Source organism: Heloderma suspectum, chromosome 2 (assembly GCF_057233095.1).
Source record: "Heloderma suspectum isolate Gila_16-S chromosome 2, 16-S_ref, whole genome shotgun sequence".
Lineage (NCBI taxonomy): Eukaryota > Metazoa > Chordata > Lepidosauria > Squamata > Helodermatidae > Heloderma > Heloderma suspectum.
In genome coordinates, this window is record NC_139459.1 from 349,622,775 (window position 1) to 349,648,932 (window position 26,158).

The following is a 26,158-nucleotide window of genomic DNA, read 5'->3' on the forward strand; positions in this document are numbered from 1 at the left end:
ATGGTGTTAGATTTTAATGATATAAAAAAGTTATAAAAGAAGGCAGAAGAAAGTAGCAGACAAAAAGGCTTAAAAAAGAAAGAAAGCTTATCCCAAATGTGTGCTGTTGAGATTAGTAAGAAGATCTAAGCAAGTGAGTCTCAGTCGAAGCAATGGCAAACAGCCTAACTTGCAGAGAAGACAAAGAGTTAAAACTGGTGCATGGCACAGAGAATTTGAAACATGATCTGCAGAACAGGCAAGCCAAAAGATAAGTGTGCCTGTTATAAGAGGGAGGCTATAGTAGCCATAAAAAGGGGCGAAGCCCCCGTATGAAGCTCTAACAAAAATATTACCCACTAGAAGTGGACAATTAAAATTAAAAAAGGCTTTTCTTAAATTGAAGCAAGCCTTAATATCACTGCCTGCTTTAGCCTTATCAGACCCCAGATCATGAAGTTTTTAGAGCTATGGTGCACATGAGAGCACATAAAAAAGTGCCATTCCTGGAAAAAGGAAAAGGCAATGCTGGCAGCCACCATGGGCGGAGATATAAACCACGGCTTGAGAGCACAGAAGCGACCAGAGGGGGGGGGGCAGAAAAGGAAAGGGCCGACCGGGGCTCAATAAATGTGCGTATTGCCGAGAGAAGAGACATTGAAAGAAAGATTGTCCAGAGCTGAAAGAAAAGAGAAAAGAGACTCACCCTGAAGGCTGCCAAATGCTGGCAGGGTCCTCCAGTGGGGGGGAGTCTAGCTGAAGGGCCACCACCCTACGAACAAACGCTGGGGAGAATCCCAAGGTAAAAGTAAGGGTTGGTGGCAAGGACTGTGAGGCCCTAGTAGATACTGGAGCCACATTTTCTGTGATCCCTATGAAGCCCCCCAGTGAGAAAAAGTGGAAAGCATGTAACTGTAAAAAGAATTAAAGGAAAAAAAACACAAACTAAATTGCCCATGTGTAAGCCCTTCCTCACAAAGATTGGAAATAACATACTGGAACATGCCTTTGTAGTTTCATCTGCATACCTGGTTGCCCTCTTGGAGCGGGACTTGTTATCAAAACTGCACGCTAAAATCTTCTTCCATGATAATCAGATTGTAGTACAGCTGCCAGCAATGCAGGGCTCAAATTAGCAGATGGCCCTTCAAGCAATCGAGATTGTGTCAGAGGCCAAAGAGACTGAGATTTTAGAGAATGTTGATCCATGTGTGTGGGCAGACAGAACCCCTGCCTGAGCAAATGCATAACACCAGTTAGAATCTTCTTTTAAAAAGGGAGAGCCCTGTGTGCATAAGGCAGTATCCTCTGAAAAAAGCCACCTGTGCAGGCTTGAAGCCACTCATTGAGAAGTTCAAAAATTATGGTTAGCTAATAAAGGGATCATCCCCCTTTAACACCCTGATTTTGGGTGCGCCCGAGGCAGATAGCACCTCCTTCAGGTTAGACCAAGACCTGAGAACAGTGGCTGACTGCCCTTTGTGCCTCAAAAATGATTCAAAGATGTTTGAGCCCCCAGCTCAAATGAGAAGTCGCCCATGCGCTTACTATCCTTTTCAGAGATTTCAAATTGACTTTTCAGAGTTGCCCCAGACTCATGGCTATCGGTACCTGCTAGTAATGATAAAAGCAATTGACTGCACTGCACAGACAGTAGCCAAGATCCTGTTAAAAAGTAATCCCTAAGCTCTTGTTACCTAAAGAGAGTGAATCAAATCAGGGGCCCCATTTTGTTGGACAAGTGACGCAAGTAGTGGCCCAGGCATAACAAACTAACTAGAAGCTACACCCCCCTTAGAAACCTCAATCTACAAGTCAAGTTGAGAAGATGAACCGCACCTTAAAGACAATGCTCATTAGAATTTGTTTAAAGATTGAGTTGAAAGGCCACAGGCCTTGCCAATCACCTTGACTCGAGTACGGTACACCCCCAAGGGAAGTATTAAATTGACACCTTTTAAACGTTCCATAAGCGCCCACCTCAGATATTACCTATGGCTGATAGCTTAAATGTGAATTTAAAAGTAAAAGTTTTAAGATTCAAGGTTATGTTACTGCTTTGCAGTCTGTTTTGTTTTCACAGGTTTGCAACACCGCACCAATCCTGGCCTTTAGATGCTCCAGTGCATAATCTCAATCCCAGCGATTGGGTGCTAATCCAGTCCTGGAAAGATGAACCACTTACTGAGAAATGAAAGGGTCCATTCCAGGTTCTATTCACCACTCAAACGGCTATAAAAGTCGCTGGAGGAAAGAAGTGGATCCATCACACTGAATAAAGGCATCACCTGCACCAGAGAGGGTCACACCGGAAGCTGACCCACCTGAAGGTCATCATTAGAATAATGAACCCCTGAAAGGACCCAAGTAGGTCTACAGAAAGAGGGCGCTCTCGTTTCAAGGGTTCCTGATGAACGGAACAAAACTGAGTTCCAAAAGTTCAAAAAAACTGTGCTTTTGTTGTCAACATTCTAGTAGCTAGAACAAAGGCGTCCTAGGACTCACTTGCTGTTTAGAGAAAACCGTCAATGCCACAGCGATAATAGTTTGCGCCTTTAAGTGCGTAGTCCACCGCTGGACCAAAGAGAGTATAAATTTGAGAAAAGCCTTTTGAGGGGGGAATTGGAGTAAAGTGTAACCTAAAAGCCATTGCATGTGTCTTAAGCAGCTCGTAGTATTGTAAGAGCTGCGCATGCCTGGAATGAGCAGACAGTAACCCTAAGATAAGGTTGCCAAGCAAACTGCTAGCAACCAATCAAAGTGACACGCTGGCTAAGGAATGCAAGCTGAGGTGATAGAACTGTAGCGCGGGGGTCACCCAGGGTCGACTCTGCTTTTGAGCGTGAGCTCCTTTGTCGAACTGTTTGCAAACAATAAAATCGAGTTGGACCCAGCCTGAAGTTGACTCTCCTCTTTGGGGCAAATTGGACTAGCCTCCAGGGGGCGAAACTAGCATTTTGTGCAACACAGTCCAGGGGACTCGTCAGAGTCTTCTCCAGCACCACAGTTCAAAAGCATCAATTCTTTGGCGCTCAGCCTTCCTTATAGTCCAGCTCTCACAGCCCTACGTTACTACTGGGAAAACCATAGCTTTGATTAGACGGACCTTTGTCGGCAAGGTGATGTCTCTGCTTCTTACTATGTTGTCTAGGTTTGCCATAGCTTTCCTCCCAAGGAGCAAGCGTCTTTGAATTTCATGGCTACAGTCACCGTCTGCGGTGATCTTGGAGCCCAAGAAAATAAAATCTGTCACTGCTTCCATTTCTTCCCCTTCCATATGCCAGGAAGTGATGGGGCCAGATGCCATGATCTTCGTTTTTTTAATGTTGTGTTTCAAACCAGCTTTTGCACTCTCCTCTTTCACCCCAACAAGAGGCTCTTCAGGTCCTCTTCACTTTCTGCCATTAGGGTGGTATCATCTGCGTATTCTTCTATTGTTGTTCAGTCATTTGCCTTTTTTGCAGCCACCTCACATTGTTGGTCATATTCAGCTTGTGATCGACAACAATTCCAAGATCCTTCTCGCTTGTAGTGTTTTTGAGCCACGTATCCCCCATCTTGTAACTGTGCATTTGGTTTCTTTTTCCTAGGTGCAGAACTTCGCATTTATCCCTGTTAAATGTCATTCTGTGGTTTTCTACCCAGCGCTCCAGTCTATCAAGACCACTTTGAATTTTGTTTCTGTCTTCCAAAGTATTAACTATCCCACCCACTGAAGTGATGCACACCCCTATTTTGCACAGCCACCTGAAGGCAGGCCCACATGAAGTGCATCGCAGAATTGCAGTTTTGAGAGAACACTCCTGCTCCTTCAGAGAAGAGTAACCCCATGCAGAGCAGGCAACTAACCCCATTCCTGGACAGCGAAGCCACTCACCCATGGAGTGTCTTTGACTGGTAGAGAATCTAGAATCTCGGGAAAAATCTCAGGCAAGGGAATTCCTGGACATTCTTTCCAGGATCCTTTTAGGGTGTTGATGCACTGGACTGAACCTGCAAACTTCTCCACGCAAAACATGTCCCCTGCCACTCAACATGAGCAGAGCCCTGTTGCTTCAGATCAATGGACCATCTAATCCAGCAGGCTGTTCCCAAAGCATCCAGCCAGGTGCCTCTGAGAAGCCCAAAAGCAGGACATGAAGGCATTAGCCCTCTCCTGTTGCTACAAACTTGAACTGGTATGCAGAAGCAGACTGGTTTTCTATCTGCAGGACGTACATATTTGTTAATTATTGGTTTATTCAAGTATTTTCATCCTGCTAAGCAGCAAAACAAGGCTCTCAGAGTCGCCTACAATTGATAAAAAAAGACGGTCCCTGCTGATGGGCTTACAGTATAAAAAGACATGGCACATGATGAAAAGGGATGGGGAAGCAATCATTTAGGCATGATGATCACAAGGTATTGATAGACCTCCATGAATGTATTTAATCTTTGTTTAATGCTACAGGCTATCACCACATACTGTGGCATGGCATTCTGAAATCTGGCCCCTTTTCAACCCTCATTCATTTTGTTACCTGGTTTCACCTTCCTCTCATGGCATCTATGCTTTCACCCTTAACATATCTTACATGGCAGGGGTGGGCAGAAAGTAGATCTCCAAATGTTTGGAATTCAACGTCCGGAAGCTCCTGCTAACATGGACAATGGAGACAAAGCTGGGATTTGAATTCCAAGACATCTGGAGATCTATTTTCTGTACACCCCTGTTTTCGACAGATATGCTGAGATCAGCAAAGGACAAGTGTTGTTCTGGTGGGAGTGGGAACTCTAGCTGGTGTTTGGAGAAGGGAACTTTCTTTACAGAGCTGCTGAGCAGTGGGACAGGCTACTTTGGGAGGTGGTGGAATCTCCTTTTCTTGGAGGCTGGAGGTCTTTATAGTAGGGATGCTCTAGCTGTATCCTACATTGGAGAGACTAGATTGGGCAGAGGGTTGGAGGAGATGATCTTCAAGCTCCCTTTGAACTTTGTCATTCTCCAATTATACAAAGGAGAGCCTTGGAAAAGTTATTCCCTGTTTGGAAGCGAGAGATGCTAGTCACAGAACAACACGTCCTCCTCTTCCTTGCCCCTGGCCTTACGAGGAGAGCTTGGAGAAATGCTACCATATCAAGGAGATGAGAGTCAAGGAGCTTGGCCAGAGTCTGTGAGGAAGGAGTGGCCAGAGTCTGCTGCACCTGTGGAGCCTGAGCCTGTGCTTGCCTATGTCCCTGCCCACCAGGGCTGCCAGTGCCACCTAGCGTTGCACTTGGCATGGCAGTGTCGTTCAGGAGGCTCCCTCCCTCAGGAGACTTCTCCAATGCAAGCAGTCCCCCCATTCCGTTGGGACATACTGTGGCGTGACGACCCATTGTGAAACATCTGGAGGACATTCCGTGAGACTTGGTCTCACCGATGTTGTGTTCTAGCAAATTGGATGTTAGAGGTACTCTGTGATACGTTATTGCGGACTGGTCGAGCCACTGTACGGAGATTGCGCCTTCAAACCAAATTTTATACATGTTTTTGACCTATTTTCCTTTTTTGCCCTTTGAATTATATTTTTGCATTTTAATAGATTTAGAGCAGATAAGGACAAAATATCCTTTTTTAGTTCTTCGATGCTCACAGAAACACTCTTAAAGCAGAAAGATGACTGACTTACCCTTTTAGTTTGCTTGGTTGTTTGTTTTCAAGGAAAGTTATTATGTTGTTGTTTTAATGTCGTTGCCTTTTAAAAACTATTCTGTAGAACTTTTAAGATATTTTAAAATCTTTCTTTTTCAAGGGCTGTATGCTGTCAGTACGGCATCTTTCTCTGTTTCTTATGCTGAGGGTGTGGTCTAGATGGAGATTATGATGGACCAGAAGGGACCTAGCTCTTTTAGTGACTTTAGGGGTAGACAGTTCCTTGATTGGTGATAAATATGACAGGAACAGAAGCTGGTTTGACCTTGACTGTATGCTGCTTAAGAATCACCCAGGTTTACACTATATACCAGAATAAAGGAGCTAAATGTTTACCTGAAGAGTATGATAAATGGAAACGAGAATATCAAGCACTAATCAGTCAGCAGAAAAGAGCTAAAGAGGGAGAGAAATGGAACCTGCTAATACGTGCTACACAAAAGAGAGATAGCAGATAATTTTGCCGACTTGTTACGGGGGCCCTGTTGGAACACCAAGAACATCCTGCCTGTTGTATTTCCAATTATGAGTGGGAAAGACATTGAATTTTCTGCAATTCGTCAGGATCTTGACAAGTTCTCTTTGCTTTTATTTATTTATTTATTGCATTTATACCCCGCCTTTCTCCCTCTCGCAAGGAACTCAAGGCGGCTTACATTATCCTCCTCCTCACCGTTGTATCCTCACAACAACAACCCTGTGAGGTAGGTTGGGCTGAGAGACTGTGACTGGCCCAAAGTCACCCAGTGAGCTTCCATGGCCAAGTGGGGACTAGAACCCGGATCTCCCGGCTCCCAGTCCGTCACTCTCACCACTACACTACACTGGCTCTCTACACCACTACACTACACTGCTTAGGGCATTTCTACACCAGCCTAAAATCCTGCATTTGAAATGGGGCTTTCTGCTTCTGTTTTAAATGCAGGATCACGACTGACTCCCTTTACATGCACTGCCTCCCCGCTCTCCTTCCCCCTCCTTCTCCTCATATCTGAGTCGTCCCTTCTCTTTCATTGATCTCACTCCACTTCTTGCCACTTTAACTCTTCACACTGTGGAAATTCAAGCGGAACTAGGGATGGTGGAGAATTCCGCCACAGATTTCAGTGAGGCCGAATGCACTGGCATTTGGCCCCCCAAAACCCATGGCAGAATGGCCTCCCACCCAGTGCCACCCCGTGGAATCCCCCCGGGACGAAGCTTACCTGGGATGGATGCTGTGGCCGCGGCAGCTCCGGCGGTGGCGGTGACTGGACTCTCAGCCAGCTGATGTGGCCACAAATGGCGGCCGTCGTAGCAGCTGCCATTTGCGTCCTGCCAGTCTGTAAGTATTTACATAGCCTATCACGCCAAAGAGCAGGGACACAAATGGCAGCCGCTATGGTGTTTGCCGCTGCTCTTTGCCCTGATAGGCTACGTAAGTATTTAAGTAATACTTATGTAGCCTATCACAGCAGCCTGGCAGGACGCAAATAGCAACCTCTACGACGGCCGCCATTTGTGGCTGCAGCAGCCCAGCTGCGGCCGGAACTCCGGTTGCGGACGGCCCTGGCCGGCGGCTCTGTGGAGCTGCCACAGACCAGAGCCGGCCAGTGAGGATTCCGAGGGGAGGGACGGAGTGCCTCTCCCCCACCGCGGATCCCCCACTGCGGAGCCAGGTAAGGGATTCGTACATCCCTAAGTGGAACACAATGGCGTAATTTGATAGCTCATTAACTGCGATCTATTTAGAAAAGGAACAAAGGGCATTTAGTGCAGGAGGCTCACGGCAGGGTCATGGCCTCATGTGAAGAGCCTGCAAACTCCGTGAAGGAGCCTTCTCAACTGCGGGATAAAAGCTCTGTGTGATGAAGCCCGTTGTTTCTCAATGTCTTCTGACACTGCAGAACGGCAGTCTCTTACTCCTAGAGAAATGATGGGTTTGATTGCTGAAGTTAAATTTGGTAAAGCTCCTGGCCCAGATTCTATCTCCCCCCCCCTCATCTTTTAAAATCTAACTCCAAATGGTGAGCTCCTGTACTTTCAGCTTTATTTGCTTTTATTAATAACTCTGGAAAGATTCCCAATGTTTGGAGTAAACCGATTATAGTTCCTATTTTCAGGAAACGTGACAGGACAAATCCACATAACTACCATCCCATTAGTCTCCCCTCAGTAATTGGTGATCTATATGTGAGGTGTCTGAAACGTAAGCTATTAACTTGGATGGAGGGTAATAGTATAATCGGTGGGAACAGACTGGGTGTAACGCCAGCCATTCAGCTTTGGATCATTGTTTTGGGTTAGATCACTTCACAGAGAAATATCCCTCAGTTCCTGGTGGGAAGCTTTTCACTGCTTTCATTGAACTTAAGTCTGCCTTTGATTTGGTCTCGAGGGAATTAGGGTTGGCGGAGAATTTCTCCCCGAAACTTCGGGGGGCCAAGCGCCAACGTGTTCGGCCCACCGAACAAGTTTTGGGGAGAAATCCTCCGAACCCCCCCGCACCCCGCACCCCCCCCGGGACGGGACTTACCTTCGCCGAATGTCCCTCCTGGCGGCGGGTCCGGCCGGCGGTTTGGCGGGTGTTCGAGCGGGGCGGGAGCGGCAGCCAGTCTTTCGACCAGCTGACGCCGCCGCCATTGCAATAAAAGAAAAAAAAAAAAGCACGCCCCCTGATAGGCTACATGACGATTAACGTAGCCTATCACGGCTAGATTTGCAAAGTCAGCCGTGATAGGCTACGTCAATCGTCACGTAGCCTATCACGGGTGACTTTAAAAAAAAAAGTGTGTACGGATAATGGCGGCCCCCATAGGGAGCCGCCATTCCCGTTCCTTATTTGGTCGCTATAGTCTACGTAAAGATTTACGTAGACTACGGCGAAAATAAGGGCAACGCTATTTGCGTTGCCCTTATTTTCGCCGTAGTCTACGTAAACATTTATGTAGACTACAGCGACTAAATAAGGAACGCGAATTATCCGTACACACATTTTTTTTTTTTAAGTCACCCGTGATAGGCTACGTGACGATATACATAGCCTATCACGGCTGACTTTGCAGATCTAGCCGTAATAGGCTACGTGAATCGTCACGTAGCCTATCAGAGGGCGTTTTTTTTTTTTAACTTTCGCGTTCGCGGCCGGGCGAGGCGGGAAGCCTCCTCCCCGGCCTGAATTTCGGCCGGGGCGAGGCGGGAAGCCTCCCCCCCAGCCTGAATTTCGGCCGGGACGAGGCGGGAAGCCTCCCCCCCTGGCCTGAACTTCGCGGGGGGAGCAGCGAAGCGCCTCCCCCCCACCGCGAATGTCCTTGGAGGACAGGTAAGGGACTTTCGTCCACCCCTAGAGGGAATTGCTATGGTTTACATTACATAAAAGTTCCTTGGACAGGCGCCGACTGTTTCTCATGAAATGTTTGTATAATCAGACTTCTCGTCAACGTAGATGTGGGCAGCAGGGAGAAGTTTCTAATCCAATCTCTGCTACAAAGGTTATAAAAGAAAGGGATGTGCAGCTGTCAGGCTCATTTTGATTTTCAGCATTCAGTGAATAACACTTGCAAGAGAGAGCTGCCAGGCATGAAGATGTGTTATTATCTTTCAAATCTCTCCTAATTTAAGATGTCTTATTATCTTGCAAATCTTTCCTAATTTAACCCCACCATTTCAGAGAATATGTTCACAAGCAGAAGAAAATGAAAGAAGAGCTCCTTCATCGATCAGATGACAGCAAGCTAGCCCCATTCATTGTTTTACTGTGTGCTTTGCTTGTAACTTGCCACCTGAACGGCAGTCGTTCCAGTCAGAATGAAGTGGTCCATCACCCTCAATTTCTGCATGACATGCAACACACATCATCTGCTTATTCTTCTTGCTTGGGGAGGTGGCGTCTCTGCCAGCAGCAGGGCAGGATCCCAATGCTGTATACAAAGCGGAGGGTGTGCATTTGAGAGATTCAAAACCTCCTTCATTCACAGATCAATATAGGTGCACAGCCAAGAAGCTCACTGGGCGAGTTTGGACCAGTCACTGACTCTCCACCTAGCCTACCTCACAGGGTGGTTGTGAGGATAAAACAGAGAGGAGGGGTTCCTTGGAAGCAGAAAAAATGTGGGATATAAATGTAAGAAAATAAATAAATAAACAAATAACCAAGGGAAGTCTTTGTTTTAAATGGGAAATAGTGCACCATTAACCCAATCACAGCTACGATTTGTAACGATGCAAAATAACACGTAAATCTTTATGTAGCCCATTACAGCAAAGAGCAAGGGATGCAAATGGCATCCGCTACTCTGGACACCATTTGAGTCCGAAGACCGGCCACATCCTGATGTAAGGCAGTGGCCGGCCCCGGCCCACAGCTCCACAGACTCTCCGCGGAGCGGAGCCAGCCAGGGAGGATTCCAGGGAGACGGACGAATCGCCTCCCCCCAACCGCGGAGGCCCCCACCCGGAAAGAGGTAAGGCATTCGTACATCCCTAGAAAAATGCCTTGCTCATTCTGAGTCTCAGGACAGCTTCATTTTCATTATGGGAGGTGAGTTCCCCTTTTGCTAATATTTCTCCTGCATAAAGTTAGGGCAGAGCCTTTTTTATCGCTTCTCTTTAAGATCATTTCTGTTTGCTATTGAATCTACATATTTTTGTAGAAATTGGCATGGCATTGTGGAATGTATTGTAGTTCCTTGAAAAATCTATACTATGTAAATGTGTTAAATATACAGAATTACTCCTCACAGAATACGTGGATAATTCCTCCTCCTCCTCCTCCTCCTCTTGGAGCACAAGCAGAATCCACAAAGTTGTCAAGAGCTAGCTAAGCACTTTTCATTTTTATTGGCATGCTGTGGCCCTTCCATCAGGAACTTGTTTCTTTATTCATCGTCAGTGAAATATTGTCACCATCTCTCATATCCTGAACACAGGGGAATCCAAACTTAGGGCTTGTATCTGTGGAGAAGGATAGATCCTGTTTCCCATGATCCCCTTTAAACTCCATGAACACCAAGATAGTCCCTGCCAAGTGGTCCAGGTGTTAGTCAGACCAATCTCAACGTAGGCCAAAGAACTAAATCAAGGTCCATATCCAATTGAGCATCTGTATTCATGGACCAAGCAGAGAGAAGACTGGAAATGGTTGGCTGCATTTCAGGTAAAACAAAGAATACAGTTACGTGCCTAAGGTCATTCAAACCTGGTTGAACTGCTCTGTCACTGACCCACGAAATAGAGCCACACTGGTGAGTTATGGAAACATGTATTCTTCAGATGAGCACCTGCACTGCTGCACATGGAGCCACAAAGAGTCAACAAAGTCGCAGGAGTGATTCTTGCTTCCTCATAATTATAAAAATCATGGTTATTATTTAATCTAGTGCTCACCAAAGCTCAAGGGATTTTGATTTCCAAAGGACACTTTTGAGAACAGTGCAAGAATCCTCCAGTGAAGAGCAACGCTTGTTCGCCTCATATGCGAAGCCTGAAAATCTGGTGCATAAATATACTCTGAATCTCCAAGAGCCTGGGGGAGATGTAGGGAAGGCAGAGACTGTGCCAGTGTGAGGTTTCATATCATCCCCTTCTCAGGGGGCCAAGTGCCTTCCATTACAGAGGACAATCCTCTTTTGTTGAGAGCCAGCAGAGGACAGCCCTGCATTTGAAGATGTTCTGTCTCAGATGAGCTGTCCAGGACACGTCTGAATTAAAAAGAAAGAACCACTAGGAGAGAGAGGACACAGGGGCCTGGAAGTTGTCTAGTAATAGGACCTGGACAGCAAACTGAGCAGGCACACAGGTCACCAAGTCAGTCTCTCCACTATGGTTTGTTGTTTTGTATTTCCATGTAAACCATAGTTATTCTTTCTGTATTTGCACCTATACTTATAATGACATCTTCAGAGCTGAGGCCATGCCAGGCTGCATCTTTTTTCTTTGTGCAGTTACTGCAGCTGTGAGAGGGCACTGCTTCTAGTTAGTTGCTCCTCAGACCAGACACCGGCCTGTATGTGCATGCCTGCACACGCGAGACACAGAAGAAGATTGTCGCGGACGTTTCCAGCATGCTGCTGCTGCTGCTTATCCTGCTACCCCACCTTCCCTGTGGGATGCTGGAGACAAAATGCCCTTTGAATCTGAGAAGCGATCGGAGTGAATCATTTAATTATTACAGGCCAGGAGAGTACCTGATCAGTGCGATCACATCTACAGGAAATACTGATATGGAGCCATACATTTTCTGGAAGCCTCCCTCTACCCGATTTTCCTCGTAAGTGATGTTATGCCTAGTTCTGAATGCATACTTGCCAGCTGTCCATCTTTAGCAGAAGGGACAGTGAATCTCTCTGTTCTGGTAAGCTGTCCTCTTGAAAAAGAGCTCCTATGAAATCCAATGAATAAATGTAAGAGGGCATAATCTGATGTATTTTATTCATTTCATTTGCCCTTTTATTTTATTCAAATGACATCTCAATGGTAGGTTAACACCAAGGTTTATAAATGTGTTCTCCTGTTCAAGGTGCCAGCCAGCCATGCCCTTCTCCAGGGTACTCCATACCATTTCCCCACCCTTTCCCCTTTTGCTTTTCAAACTAGCACTCAATGTTCTGTGGGTACTATAAACATGTTATAGTTATCAATGGACTATTTTGGTTTTTTTGGGGAGTTGCCCTCTTCGCTTGCCTTTTTTTAAAAAACATCTGCCTTTGTACACTGCTGCCGTCCTTCAGGAGCGAGTGCTGGCAGGGTATTATTATGGGGGGGAAAAAAAACACATACCGGCTAACAGAGCAGGCACAGAAGAAGCTTCAGTATTGCAGGGAAAGTGGGAGTAAAGGATGGTCTGAGCTCAGGCAATGATCCTTGTTCTGAGTGTCATGGGAAAATGTGTCTTTAGCTCTGGGACTATCCTTGAGCTGGTTGGGGAACTGAATGGTTTCTGGTTCAACTGCCTCCTTGACTCCGCACAACGCGTGGTACATTTATCTTCCAAGAACTGGTGTGTGGCATTGGAGTGCTGGGACTAGGACTGGACTCAGGTTCTAATCCCCACTCAGTAAGTAGGGTCATTGGCTGACATTGGACCATTCATGTTGTGAGGATCAGATGGGTGTAGGAGCCATGTAGACTACCCTGAGCTGCCGTACAATAACATATATATCAGTGTCAAGAGGAAGCAAGGTGATTTAGGGTGTACAGTGCCTTGCTTAAGTATTCACACCCCCTCCCCCCTTTGACTTTTCCACATTTGGTTGTGTTACAATCTGGAATTGAAATGAATGTAATTGGCATTTTTACTATTTAATTTACACAACATACTTTGCCATTTGAAGATGGAAAACATTTTTATTGTGGCACAAAATTAATTAAACAAAATCTAACGGGCATTTGTTGGTTGCATAAGTATTCCTCCCCTGAGGCAATAGTTGGTAGAAGCACCTTTGGCAGAAAGTACATCTGTGAGTCTTTGGGGGTAAGGTTCTACCAGCTTTGCGCATCGGGATCCTGCCATTTCCCCCCATTCTTCTCAGCAAAATTGCTCAAGCTATATCAGGTTGCCTGGGGACCGTTGGTTAACAGGATTTTTCAGGTCTTGCCAAAGATTCACAATATGACGGAGGTCTGGGCTTTGACTGGGCCATTCTAAGATATTCAGGTTCTTGTTTTTAAACCATTCCAAACATGTGGTTGTTTAGTGTCATTGTCCTGCTGGCAGATGACCCTCTCCTCAGTCCCAGGTCCCTGGCAGAATAAAACAGATTTGATTTAGATCTGTATTTGTCTCCATCCTGTATTTGTCTCCATCCATCCTGCCCTCAGTCCTGATGAGTGTCCCAGTCCCTGACAATGAAAAGCACCCCCAGCCCATGATGCTGCCCCCACCATGCTCCCCCAAGTGATATACAGGTTCTTCATTTTACACCACTCCAGTGTAAAGTTGGTTGTGGATTTAGCGTCATTTTCCTGCTGGCAGGTGACACTCTGCCCCAGTCCCAGGTCCCTGGCAGAATGAAAGAGGTTTTCCTTTAGAATTGCCTGTATTTGGCTCCATCCAACCTGCCCTCAATCCTGATGGGTTTCCCAGTCCCTGATGATAAAAAGCACCCCCAGCCCATGATGCTGCCCCCACAATGCTCCACCGTGGGGATGGTGTTCTCAGGGAGATGAGCATTGTTGGCTTTGCGCCACACATAGCGTTTTGTGGTTAGGCCCAAAAGTTCAGTTTTGGTCTCATCAGTGCAGAGAACCTTTCCCCACATGTTTGCTATGTCTCCTGCTTGCGTTTTGGCAAAATCCAAAGCAGATTTCATATTTGTTTCCCCCACCCCCCCCAGCAATGGCTTTCTTCTCACCGCTCTTCCATAAACCCCAGCTTTGGGGAGCATCCACATGATAGCTGTCCCATGGACGGTTTCTCCCATCTCAGCTGTGGATCTCTGCTCCTTCAGAGTTACCATTGGCCTCTTGTTTGCTTCTCTTACTAATGCCCTCCTTACTCGGTCACTGAGTATTGGTGGACGGCATTCTCTAGGCAGAATCACAGTTGTGCAATATTCTTTCCTTTTCATAATAATGGATTTAATGGGGCTCGGGAGGATGTTCGTAGTTCTGGATATTTTTTTATAACCCAATCCTGATTGGTGCTTCACCAGAACATTATCTCAGGGTTGTTGTGATAGCTGCTTGGTCTTCCTGATGTTGTGTGTTTAGATATGCTCTCCCACTAACTCTGGGGCCTTTCAGAAAAGGGTGCATTTACTCTGAGATTGCCTGACACTTGAATTGCCCACAGGTGCACTCCATTCAACAAACCATGTGACCTCTAAAGGCAATTGGTTGCACCAGAGCTTATTTAGGGATAGCAAAGCAAGGGGGTGAATATTTATGCAATGGGGACTTTTCTGTTCTTTCTTTGTAAATTGTTTTGTAAAATATGTGGATTTCCCCACCCCCACTTCAACAGTATGGACTATTTGTTGTGGATCAGTGACAAGGAATCCTAATTAAATCCATTTGAATTCCACGTTGTAACACAACAAAATGTGGAAAAGTCAAATGGGGGTGAATACTTATGCAAGGCACCATAACTCCAGAAAGGGAGTGGAATTACCTTCCCAACTGCAGTGTGTCTACGGTGACCATAGGTAGCCCAAGGAGATAAAAAAATCACCTGGCTACCTTAGTTTTATCCTTCCTTTCTAGTTTGGAGGCTGACTGCTCCTTCTCTCATCAACTTTCAATGTTAACTAGCAAACATCCTAAAAACTAGCCCTCATCCTTTAGCATCCCCCCATCTCATAATACTCAAACTCTTCAAGACATCTTCCCCTGTTTTCTGGTTCAGGGCCTTTTGCTTGCCTAGGGCTATGCACAATGACATTTGGAGAACCTCTCATGCTAGGATAAACAATGTTGAATTGGACTCTGGCTCTGAGTCAGTGGTAGTCTGAGGGCCAAACCAGATGTGACAAGGTATCTGGGTTTTTTGCATCTAACATGCACATTTTAAATGATGCAAATAGATGCCATGGAGGGTGAACGATTAGGCACCTGAATAGAAAGGGCGAGGAAGGGGGGTGTAACCTTCCCCCCCCATCATGATCCCAACAAAAATCACCCCCTGATTCCACTCTCTGCACTGGGAAGAAAATTTGCATTAGTGTCACTGGGACTCTAGTTCTAAGAGTCAAATGTTGAGATTTCTATTTCCTAGAAAGGCCGTTTTAATAAATGATGGAAGAAATTGGATATCCTTCTATGGAATTTTGGGTGAAAATCTGAGGACACCTTTGTTTGTTGCAGTTTCGAGGGTATGAAGTACTGGTCCATCCTCCCGTTCTTGTTTGGCATTCGTGAAATCAACCACAATCAAAGGCTCTTGCCCAATGTCACCCTGGGCTACAATGTCTATGAGAACTATTTCAATGCAAGAATGACTTATGAAGCCATGGTAGACCTTCTGTCTGTGGGGGAGCGAAGTGTTCCAAACTTCAGCTGTGGGAGACAGAATCAGCTCTTGGCGGTCCTTGAAGGGTCTGACCCTGGAATCTCCAACAGGATTTCAAGCATGCTGGAAATCTACAAAGTCCCCCAGGTACAAATGTTGGTGAAGGATAAAGGCTGGGTCTACTTCCACTTTGCAGTCTCTCCAGGGAAGACCAGGAGGTGGCATTCAGCTGGGCATCACCATGCAAGGTGGGAGACAGGCAGCACTCATCAGAGGAGCTGAATATGGTCTGAGAAATGTTTTGCCTTCCTGAGAATACAGAAAAGAAATAAGCGAACAAGCACACAGCTGGAAATAGGTCAAGTAATAAATAATGGTATAATTTTATAACAATAGGAAGACAATGAACCCGGTGGGCGTTAGTGATCTATTCGAAATAGATTGTTGGAACATTATAATACATTGTTAAACAATTTGAATACAATTGTACCTACGATAGGTCTAGGGACTGCATTGACTCGTATTTCAGCATCCCTTAATATGTTCCTTGGGCATCCCCTATCCACCAGTTGTTGCCTAAATAGTATTTTTTGATTCACATACTCATGATATTTTGAGGAGTTCCTCTTGAGACATAAATATTGTCCATATAGTAAATTCCTATGCAGATGCACTGGGTGGAAAGATTCAAAATGCAGATGAGAATTCCTGTCAGTCAGTTTTCTCAATCCTCTAATGTAGAGATGATTTTGTCTGCAGTATACCTCTGTATCTAAAAATGAAACACTCAGTGCATCAAAATGAGAAGAAATTTTATCCTGGGATGTATGGTATTGATCCAGGTCAAAAATTGATGTAAAATGTCTTGTTTTGAAAATATTAGAAAAATATCATCAATATAATGTTTATAAAAAAGAAAATACTTATAAAATGGATTGATGTTAACGTTAGATATTGCAGTGTCCTTTAGGGATGCCATGAATAAATTAGCCACACTAGGGGCAAAAGGACTCCCCACTGCTACTTCCCTAACTTGAAAATAAAATTGTTGAGAGAATCTGAAATAATTTTTCTCAAGAATGATGTCCACTAATTCCATAAGGAAATATGTGGGGGGAGAAAGATTGTCATTAGTAGCAAGAAAAGTTTCAACTATCATACGTGCCTCCTCGTGTGGAATATTAGTATATAAGGAATTGATATCAATAGTTACCAAGACAGCCTTTGGAGGAATTTTCATGCCCTCCACCTTGTTAATGAAGTCCCTGGTGTCCTTCAAATATGAAGGAATCGTGATGACTAAAGGATGTAGAAAATAGTCCAGATACTTAGATACAGGTTCCAAAATAGAATTAGAAGCCGAGACAATCGGGCGACCGGGAGGTGGAAAACCAGGCTTGTGTATTTTAGGAAGGATAGAGATAACAGAAACATATGGACACACTGACAACAAGTGGGAATATAAATATAACAAACATTGTGTGTGTACGTATGTGCATATGCATACACACACACATGTGTGCCTGGGTGTGCATATGTGTGCATATACCTATGACTATAGATCTCAATATCTTTACAGTTATTATTCACCAGAAGAAGCAACCCATATGCAAAATAGGATTTCACCAGATTCCTGTAACACTTTTTGGATGGACTTTGAGATCCTTTGAACTAATTATAATAGTTATATGTATATAGCTGTGATACTGATGCTTCTGTCATCTTCCAATGTATGTACAATTGTATTCATATTGTTTTCATATGTATAATTATATTGTTCCAACAATCTATTTCAAATAGGTCACTAAGACCCATGAAGTTCATTGTGTGTTCATATTGTTTTAATATTACGCTATTATTACTTGACCTATTTACAGTTGCGTCCTTGTTAGCTTATTCCTCAGAATACACCCTTATTTCATTTGTTCACTGTATCCTCTGCACAGGACAGTTTGAAAGGATAAAGAGTGCAGTGAGTATTCAGCTTTTGATATTGGGTTAAATCCAGCCTAAGCATGCTTCCAGATGGAGGCCTCCTAACAGTAACACTGCAAAGGCATTCTGCAGAAATTTTGGATTGATTTTCCCTCAACGTTCATTTTTCTAGTAACAAAGAATTTTGTGTATCTGAAAACATTGTCTATTTCTTATGACAAATACTTTTGTGGACATGAGTCTGCTTTTTGTTGTGTAATTTATGTCCAATGACAAAAACACAACACAAAGTTCCTTGCCATTCCCCCCACCCCCATCATAAGAACACAAGATCATAAGAAGAGCCATGTTAGATCAGACCAAGGTTCCATCTAGTCCAGCATTTTGTTCACACAGCGGCCAGCCACCTGTCGACCAGGAAACCACAAGCAGGACACGGAAGCAATAGCACCCTCCCACCCATACTCCCCACCAACTGGTGTCCATAGCCATACCGCCGCAGGTACTGGAACTTGAGCAAGGCATCCTAGAACAAGGTGCCCCTGGCAATCTTTCTGGGGCAAAGTTGGGAAACGGCTGCAGAGTAAAGGTGTACACTGACCCCCACTTTGACTGTGCAGTGACCCCGATTCAGTGCTTTGGAAACTGGCCCCATTCTGCTCAGCCTGATTTGGAGTCAGTCTGCTTTGAGTCGTGACCTTTCTTGTCTAAGTTTGTTTTCTCTCAGCTTGATCAGTTTACCATCTGGGAATTGGGAAGGGATGGTTGAAACAGTGATTTTTGAACTTGCCGAAATTCTCCGAAATCAACCACAAAGGTGGTTTTCTTTTTGACCTGTTTTTGAAAGTTGAAATGTGGAAAGTGCACATTTCTATGTATATTTTTCAAAAGTGTGTGCTCTCCCTCACTGATTCAAATGTGAAGATGCATATTATTTTTGAAAATCCCCAATCTCTTCCCCTCTTTACTAGGTCAGTTATGGCTTTGTCAGTCAAGGTCCCAAGGATACACCAAAGATCCCCTTTCGTTACCGGATGGTCCCCAAACCAGAACCTCCATACTTGGGGATTGTCAAACTGCTCCTGCATTTCAGATGGACTTGGATCAGTCTCCTGGCTCCAGACAATGACAATGGAGAACGGTTCATGAGCAGCTTCACACCTGTGGTGATCAGGAACGGAATTTGCATTGCCTTCTCGGAAAGCATTACAGTGCTGGATCAAAGAAAGAGGATGACCATAGTTTCATATTTGATAAAAACCCAGGTCAATGTAGTTGTTTGTCCAGTGGACTTTCAGATCATATTAACTGTAGTATTGATAATGCATAGAGCTGAACGGATGACAAAAAAAAATATGGGGAAAGTCTGGATTGCAACAGCTATTCAGGAAGTCAGCGTCAGCTTGATGTACCTAATGGTTGATTTCCAGCACAACCAAGTTTCTTTCTCCTTCTCAATCAAGAAAGACAGACGGACACAATATGACAATTTCAAATCATTTGCCATTGCTATCAAGCATTTTGTAGAGACCGCATTTCATTGTTCAAATACCAGTCATGTGCTGTCTGGGAAAGTCTGGGAAAGATGCAGAGAGAAAGACACCTGGGAGAACCTGCCCCGGGATGTGATTGAAAGGATCCTATCTCAAGACTCCTACAGTGTTTACAGTTCCATCCAGGCTGTGGCATGGACCTTTCATGCTGCACACTCATCCCGATCAAATGGGATGAGGATGGCTGGTGGAGAGAAGCAGGCACTTCAAAGTTTCCAGCCATGGAAGGTATTCCTTCTCCTTCACACATTTCTTTCATTGATTACACTTATACCCTGCCTTTCTTCCAAGGAGCTCAAGGTGGTACACATATTGTCCTCCCCATCTTTGTCTTCAAAACAGCCCTGTGAATTAGCTTAAGCTGAGTGCTGGTGTCTGGCCAAGGCAATCTAGTGAGCTTCTTAGAGAAACCATAGTGGGGATTTGAACCCACATGGGGACAGGAATGTAGTGGGAGAGTTAGTGTATCAGGTACACAGAGTTAGTGTATCAGTCAGCAGGCCTTCCCTTGTTCAGTCAATATTCTTTTGAAAATCTTAGGGTTGGCGGAGAATTTCTCCCCGAAACTTCGGGGGGCCGAGCGCCAACGTGTTCGGCCCCCCGAACAAGTTTCGGGGAGAAATCCCCGAAACGGGACGGGACTTACCTTCACCGAATGTCCCTCCCGGTGGCTGGTCCGGCCGGCGGTTCGGCAGGTGTTCGAGTGAGGCGGGAGCGGCAGCCGGTCTTTCGACCGGCTGCCACCGCTGCCATTGCAATGAAAGAAAAAAAAAACACGCCCCCTTATAGGCTACGTGACGATTCACGTAGCCTATCACGGCTAGATTTGCAAAGTCAGCCGTGATAGGCTACGTCAATCGTCACGTAGCCTATCACGGGTGACTTAAAAAAAAAAAGTGTGTACGGATAATGGCGGCCTCCATAGGGAGCCGCCATTCCCCTTCCTTATTTGGTCACTGTAGTCTACGTAAAGATTTACGTAGACTACAGCGACTAAATAAGGAACGCGAATGGCGGCTCCCTATGGGGGCCGCCATTAGCGTACGCGCTTTTTTTTTTTTTTTTAAGTCACCCCTGATAGGCTACGTGACGATTGACGTAGCCTATCATGGCTGACTTTGCAAATCTAGCCATGAAAACGTCAGGGGGCGTTTTTTTTTTTTTAACTTTCGCGTTCGCGGCCGGGCGAGGCGGGAAGCCTCCCCCCTGGCCTGAATTTCGGCCGGGCCGAGGCGGGAAGCCTCCCCCCTGGCCTGAATTTCGGCCAGGCCGAGGCGGGAAGCCTCCCCCCCCGGCCTGAACTTCGTGGGGGGACCAGCGAAGCGCCTCCCCCCCACCGCGAACGTCCTTCGAGGACAGGTAAGTGACTTTCGTCCACCCCTAGAAAATCTGCAAACAACCAAAAGGGGATTCCATAGCTGTATCTCCTACCCAGCTCCTCAACAATGTTCCAATCTGACCTAGCCAGGAGGGCGCGAGGGGAGTGTCATTTCTTAATGCTGGGGTCTCCTAGATAAGATTGTTGAGGCACTTCAACATTCATGCAGAGGCAGCCCTGCTGGGAGTGGCTTAGGTCATCATGGCTGTATCAGATGATATTCCTCTGGTGATCTGGGTATGGAGGTACAGATCATTGTCTATTTGTCATGTTGTAATCACTATCTGGATGGATTTAGACACTTACAAGAACTGCCCACTTTGCCTGGAGTGACATAGCCTCAAGGAAATATCTGCTTGACTGTGAATAGAGCTCTCCTAGCAACTGGGAATTCTGTGTACAGACTAAGATACCATATTCCTGCAATAATAATTAAACAGGTCTCAGTGGCCTAGAAGAATCAGTGTAGAGTACAGCTTCAAATGGGTAGACCCAAGATGTACCATAGACTTTCCAGAAATTCTTCAGTGTTTTCTTTTTCTATGTCATTCTAGTTACACCCTTTTCTGAGAGAATTCCATCTTCACAACACTTCCATGGATGGAGCATATTTGGATGAGGATGGGGAACTGGCATCTGACTTTCATATAGTCAACTGGGTGGTTTTTCCCAATATGTCCACTGGTAGAGTGGATGTTGGGAGCATAGAGAGACAGGCCTCCTCAGAGATCAAGTTCACCATCGATCAGAATGCCATTGTGTGGCCCAAGATGTTAAACCAGGTAGGAGAAACTACTCATTTCATTTGATGTCGTTTAATACTTTATTTGTTTATTTATTACATTGCTACACCTTCCTAGGCAATCCAATACATGTGTACTGCAAATTTTGTCTCATTGAGTTCAATAAGGCTTGCCCATTAAGTTCATTTGGGCTTAATCCCAGGTAAGTGGGCATAGGATTGCAGCCTTAAAGTCTATCAGTTTGTTCACTATTGTACATAACACTTTAGGAATGTGCTTCCCAACCCATTAATTTATACTAAAATAACAGTGAGTAAAATAGAAAAGGTTTAGCATCATTCAAAAAAATACTTGGAGGCCTGCTGTGAAGTTTGCCAGGCCACTATTCACCTAGTTTGTTTACAAGGCATATTTGAAACATTGCAAACTCTTGTGGGGGCTGTCACAAAATGCCTTCCATGATGAGGCTTGCCCATTCCCGTAATGGCTGTTCTGGTGGGCATGGCCATCATAAATTACCCATTTCACAGAAGGCAGCAGAGGGGACAGGGAAGCAGGTCCGTATAGGGAAAGAGATCCCCCTGCATCACATCATGTGCACAATTGTATGACAATGTCTCAGTCACCTGTGCAGGTGTTGGCCCTGAATTTGCTTTAAGGCATGGGTGTTCTGTGTGAAAGGGGTGGATCTGTTAGTATATGTGTGTGTGAATGAGGATGAGAGGGGTTTCTGTATATATTAATTTGAAAGTGTTACAATGTCTTTGTTCACTGCCTTTTGGACATTTTTGAAACCCTGCCTTTAATGTCTTTTGCAATTTTCTTTGTTAAATATCCTCCCGTCCATCCTTTCTTATTATAGCACCCCACCACACTCAGCCTTGCAGTTATGCTTTCCCATACTTAGTCCTGAGTAATCCAGTCCTCTTAACCTGTGAGGAGACAATTATAAGATGAATTTTAGTACTGTGCAGCTTCTCTTTTTATTTCTGAATAGGTTTGAACAGGGGTCCATGTATCTGATGAACGATATCTGATGATGCCTACAAAACATAGCCCAAAGTGAATTTGTTCATCTTTAATATGGCAGGTGATTCTTTGAGGTCATTAAAAGAGGTGGAATTCAGACAATCTCGCAATTTGTTGCTAGGTTCCAAACACTGTGTGTGGGTCTGAGCATATCTTCTTCTTCTTCTTCTTCTTCTTCTTCTTCTTCTTCTTCTTCTTCTGTGGCTGGCTGGCCCGCACCGTTTTTCACGCATCATTTTAAAGCCATTTTATTCTCTGTAGAATGGGAGTTGCTGTTGTTACAGAAGAATCTGGGCCCCAACCAGAGGAATATTTTTCTGGGATTATTTTTATTTTTGTAACCATGTGCAATGGGTGGATTAGGGATGATTAAGGGCCCAATTCTGAGCCGGTTTAGACAGAAAAGGTTCCTCCCACTCCCAGGATGCTTCAGACAGCCATATTGACTGTAGGGTGCTGAGAGTTGAATGACATCTTTCTGTCTTGACATACATAGGATTGTGCCTTCAATTGTTCATTTCAAGCACCAGATTCAGACTGCCTCTGCCTTTGTTCCATCAACAGGAGAACAGCCACCAAAAACGAGCCAGGGGGCACTAACAAAAAGTTCCCTGTTACACAAATGTATAGTTTCTACTGATATATATATATATTAAATGTTCAGACTAAGAAATTTTCCTGCATTCTCCTTCTCTTCATGGATAGGCCATGCCTTTTTCTCGATGTACTGAAAGTTGTCGGCCTGGATATGCCAAGTTGACTAAGGAAGGAGAGCCCCTCTGTTGCTATGCTTGTGTCCCATGTCCAGAAGGAACCATCTCCACTCAGGAAGGTGGGTGACTCTGGAGCCAAGAGCTGCTCTTTAGGAACAGGCCCCACATGTATTGACATGTCCTGGGAAGGGTTGTTTTAGAGCCAGGTTCCTTTCTGCATTTTTGTTTCCAAGGAATGGAAGGAAAGTACTGTGTGTGTGTGTGTGTGTGTGTGTGTGTGTGTATATATGTATATATGTATATACACACACACACACACACACACACACACACTGTTTTACACGATTTATCAAGAAAGACGGGGGGAAACTACAAAGGAAGATTTGAATTGAGAATGTTGGGGGAGGGGTAACGAAAGGACAAGGCAAGGAAACTAAAAGTACTTATTTTTTTCTTGTGTCTTGAAAGAAAGAAAGAACAAGAGAGAGAGAGAGATAAAGAAAGAAAAAAAGAAAGAGAGAGAGAGAGAGAGAACTAATAAGAATGGTTGAATGTTTCAGAAGGGTCGGGCCGTGTGGGTGGGTGGTGATGGTGGTGAAGCCAAAGAGCAAGGCAAGGAACGGTGGAAAGTGGTGTTTCTGGTTTTCTAAACAAATTATCTAGAAAAGAAAGAATGGGAATAGTTGAATTGAAAAGGGCTGGGTGGGAAAGAATAAGAACAAGCTTCAGTACAACACACAGACATACACACACACACACACTCACACACCCCACAAATCCAGCCAACTAACTGACACAGATCGCTCTAACTGTAAGCAGCAGCTCTCTCTCCCACAGTGAGACGAACGTAGGGATGGACAAAAGTCCCTTACCTGATCCCAAAGCTTGCTTCACGGTGGGGGGAGGTGCCCCGTCCCTCCCCCTGAAATTCTGGCCGGGGGGGAGGCACCCCGTCCCTCCGGCTGCGAAACCTCCTCTCCTGCCGGGGACATGTTTTGACTTACAATATAAAAAGACATGGCACACGATGAAAAGGGATGGGGAACCGACCATATAGGGACCATGATCACAAGGTATTGATAGACCTCCATGAATGTATCTAATCTTTGTTTAATGCTACAGGCCACCACATACTGTGGCATAGCATTCTGAAATCTGTCCCTGTTTCAACCCTCATTCATTTTGTTTGTTTTTCCTCTCATGCATCCTGGTTTCCCTTTCCTCTCATGGCGTCTATGCTTTCACCCTAAACATATCTTACAGGGCAGGGGTGGGCAGAAAGTAGATCTCCAAATGTTTGGAATTCAATGTCCGGAAGCTCCTGTTAACATGGACAATGGAGACAAAGCTGGGATTTGAATTCCAAGACATCTGGAGATCTATTTTCTGTACACCCTTGTTTTGGAGGCTGTAATAGACCACTGACTAAGAATGATGTAAAATCGATTGTACCAGCTTTCCCCAACTTAATTCCAACCAGATATTCTGGAGTTCAACTGCCATCAGTCGAAATCATGATCTTCAATGGTTAGCAGCACTGAGAATTGTAGTCCAAAACGTTTTCAGGGCACAACTGCTTGGATGAGGCTGGATTATAATAATGCTGCAGCTAGTCTTTCTTCTCCTTCTCCTTCTCCTTCAGATGCAGGCCATTGCTACAAGTGTCCAGATGATCAACATCCAAACAAGGACCGAGATCAATGTGTTGCGAAGCTGATCAACTTTCTCTCCTACAAAGAAATGTTGGGGATCATCATTACCTTCTTTTCCCTTTTCCTATCCCTCACCACTGGCCTTCTTTTAGTGATCTTCATTAAATATCGAGAAACTCCAGTAGTCAAAGCCAACAACCGCAACCTCACCTACATGCTCCTCGTCTCTCTCCTGCTTTCCTTTTGGTCCTCCTTCCTATTCATTGGTCAGCCCCAGAAGGTGACCTGCCTTCTTCGACAAACTGCCTTCAGCATCATCTTCTCGGTTGCCATCTCTTGTTTGTTGGCTAAAACGATCATGGTGGTGGTGGCATTTGTAGCCACCAAGCCAGGAAGCAGGATGAGGAAATGGCTGGGGAGCAGTTTGGCAAACTCTATTGTAATGTCTTCCTCTAGTGTTCAAGTTGGCACCTGCATTGTCTGGCTTGGAATCTCTCCTCCATTTCCAGACTCTGACATGCTTTCTCAACCTGGGCAGATCATCCTGCAATGCAATGAAGGGTCTACCATCATGCTTTATATCACACTTGGTTACATGGGCTTTCTAGCTGCCATCTGTTTCATGGTGTCTTTCCTAGCCAGAAAGCTGCCTGGGGCATTCAACGAAGCCAAGTTGATCACCTTCAGCATGTTGGTGTTCTGCAGTGTGTGGGTGTCCTTTGTGCCGACCTACCTGAGCACCAAAGGCAAAGACATGGTGGCTGTGCAGGTCTTCTCCATTTTGGCCTCCAGTTTGGGATTACAGGGTTGCATCTTCATCCCCAAATGCTACATTATTGTACTGAGGCCAGATCTGAATAAAAAGGAGCATCTAATGATGAAACCAAAAGACTGCATATGATTGAAATACACTGATTTTGTACAGCATGGTGGTAATAAAAACCAATGTACATGCCTTGGGAGTGAACGTCATTTGTAAGCTATTCTAACCAATCTCTCTTCTTTCCAATTGCATTGGAAGAAGAACAGATGAATTTTGACAAAATTTGGCAGGCTGGTGCCAAAAGATCTCCAGCACATCTGAGGGGTCCCAGGATGGGGAAGTTTGGGTTTGACTGTGTGTTAGAGGATGTGACCCACATCGCCTTCAGCATTAAGGAAGGGTTTTAAACTCCAGGGGCCCATCTTCATGGAAACAGTATGAGAAGTAGTTTCATGTTATATCTGGATTTTCATGACATTGGTTTTGGTCCACCAGGAGCACATGATGTAAGAAAAGCAGAGTATGCATTATTTAAAATGGAGTTTCCCATGTCACACACTTGAAACCTCCATACTTTGGTGTTGGGTGGGCTGCATCTAGCTGGTAGAACTGAACATCATCAATGTGTAGGTGCTCCTCAGTGAATGAGAGGGGCTTGCTCCCCACCCCTGTCCACACCCTCTGCTCAGGGAAGTTTTAGTTCCTGTAATGTGCCCCACACCTCTCCCCTCTCTTCCACCATTGGGATATTATGAAAGATTCAAAGGTACTGTGCTATTTTGAATGGGGGCGAAAGGCTTCATAATGTGAATGAGTG

General features: G+C 45.1%; 1 protein-coding gene across 1 annotated transcript; it reads left to right on the plus strand.

The window, feature by feature from the left end:
- The first annotated feature begins 20,206 nt into the window (after window positions 1-20,206).
- On the plus strand, window positions 20,207-25,533 carry LOC146355476 (vomeronasal type-2 receptor 26-like). Its single transcript, XM_084832559.1, has 4 exons — window positions 20,207-20,422; window positions 20,996-21,223; window positions 22,919-23,045; window positions 24,569-25,533. Exons 2-4 carry the CDS (start codon window positions 21,038-21,040, stop codon window positions 25,477-25,479), a joined length of 1,224 nt encoding a protein of 407 aa, XP_084688685.1. The 5' UTR covers window positions 20,207-20,422; window positions 20,996-21,037; the 3' UTR covers window positions 25,480-25,533.
- The last annotated feature ends 625 nt before the right edge of the window (window positions 25,534-26,158 follow it).

Coding starts and splice junctions, on each gene's coding strand:
- LOC146355476 (XM_084832559.1), top strand. CDS start 21,038: ATGGATGGAGCATATTTGGATGAGGATGGGGAACTGGCATCTGACTTT. Junction 21,224..22,918: donor GGCCCAAGATGTTAAACCAG/GTAGGAGAAACT, acceptor CTTCATGGATAG/GCCATGCCTTTTTCTCGATG. Junction 23,046..24,568: donor AACCATCTCCACTCAGGAAG/GTGGGTGACTCT, acceptor CTTCTCCTTCAG/ATGCAGGCCATTGCTACAAG.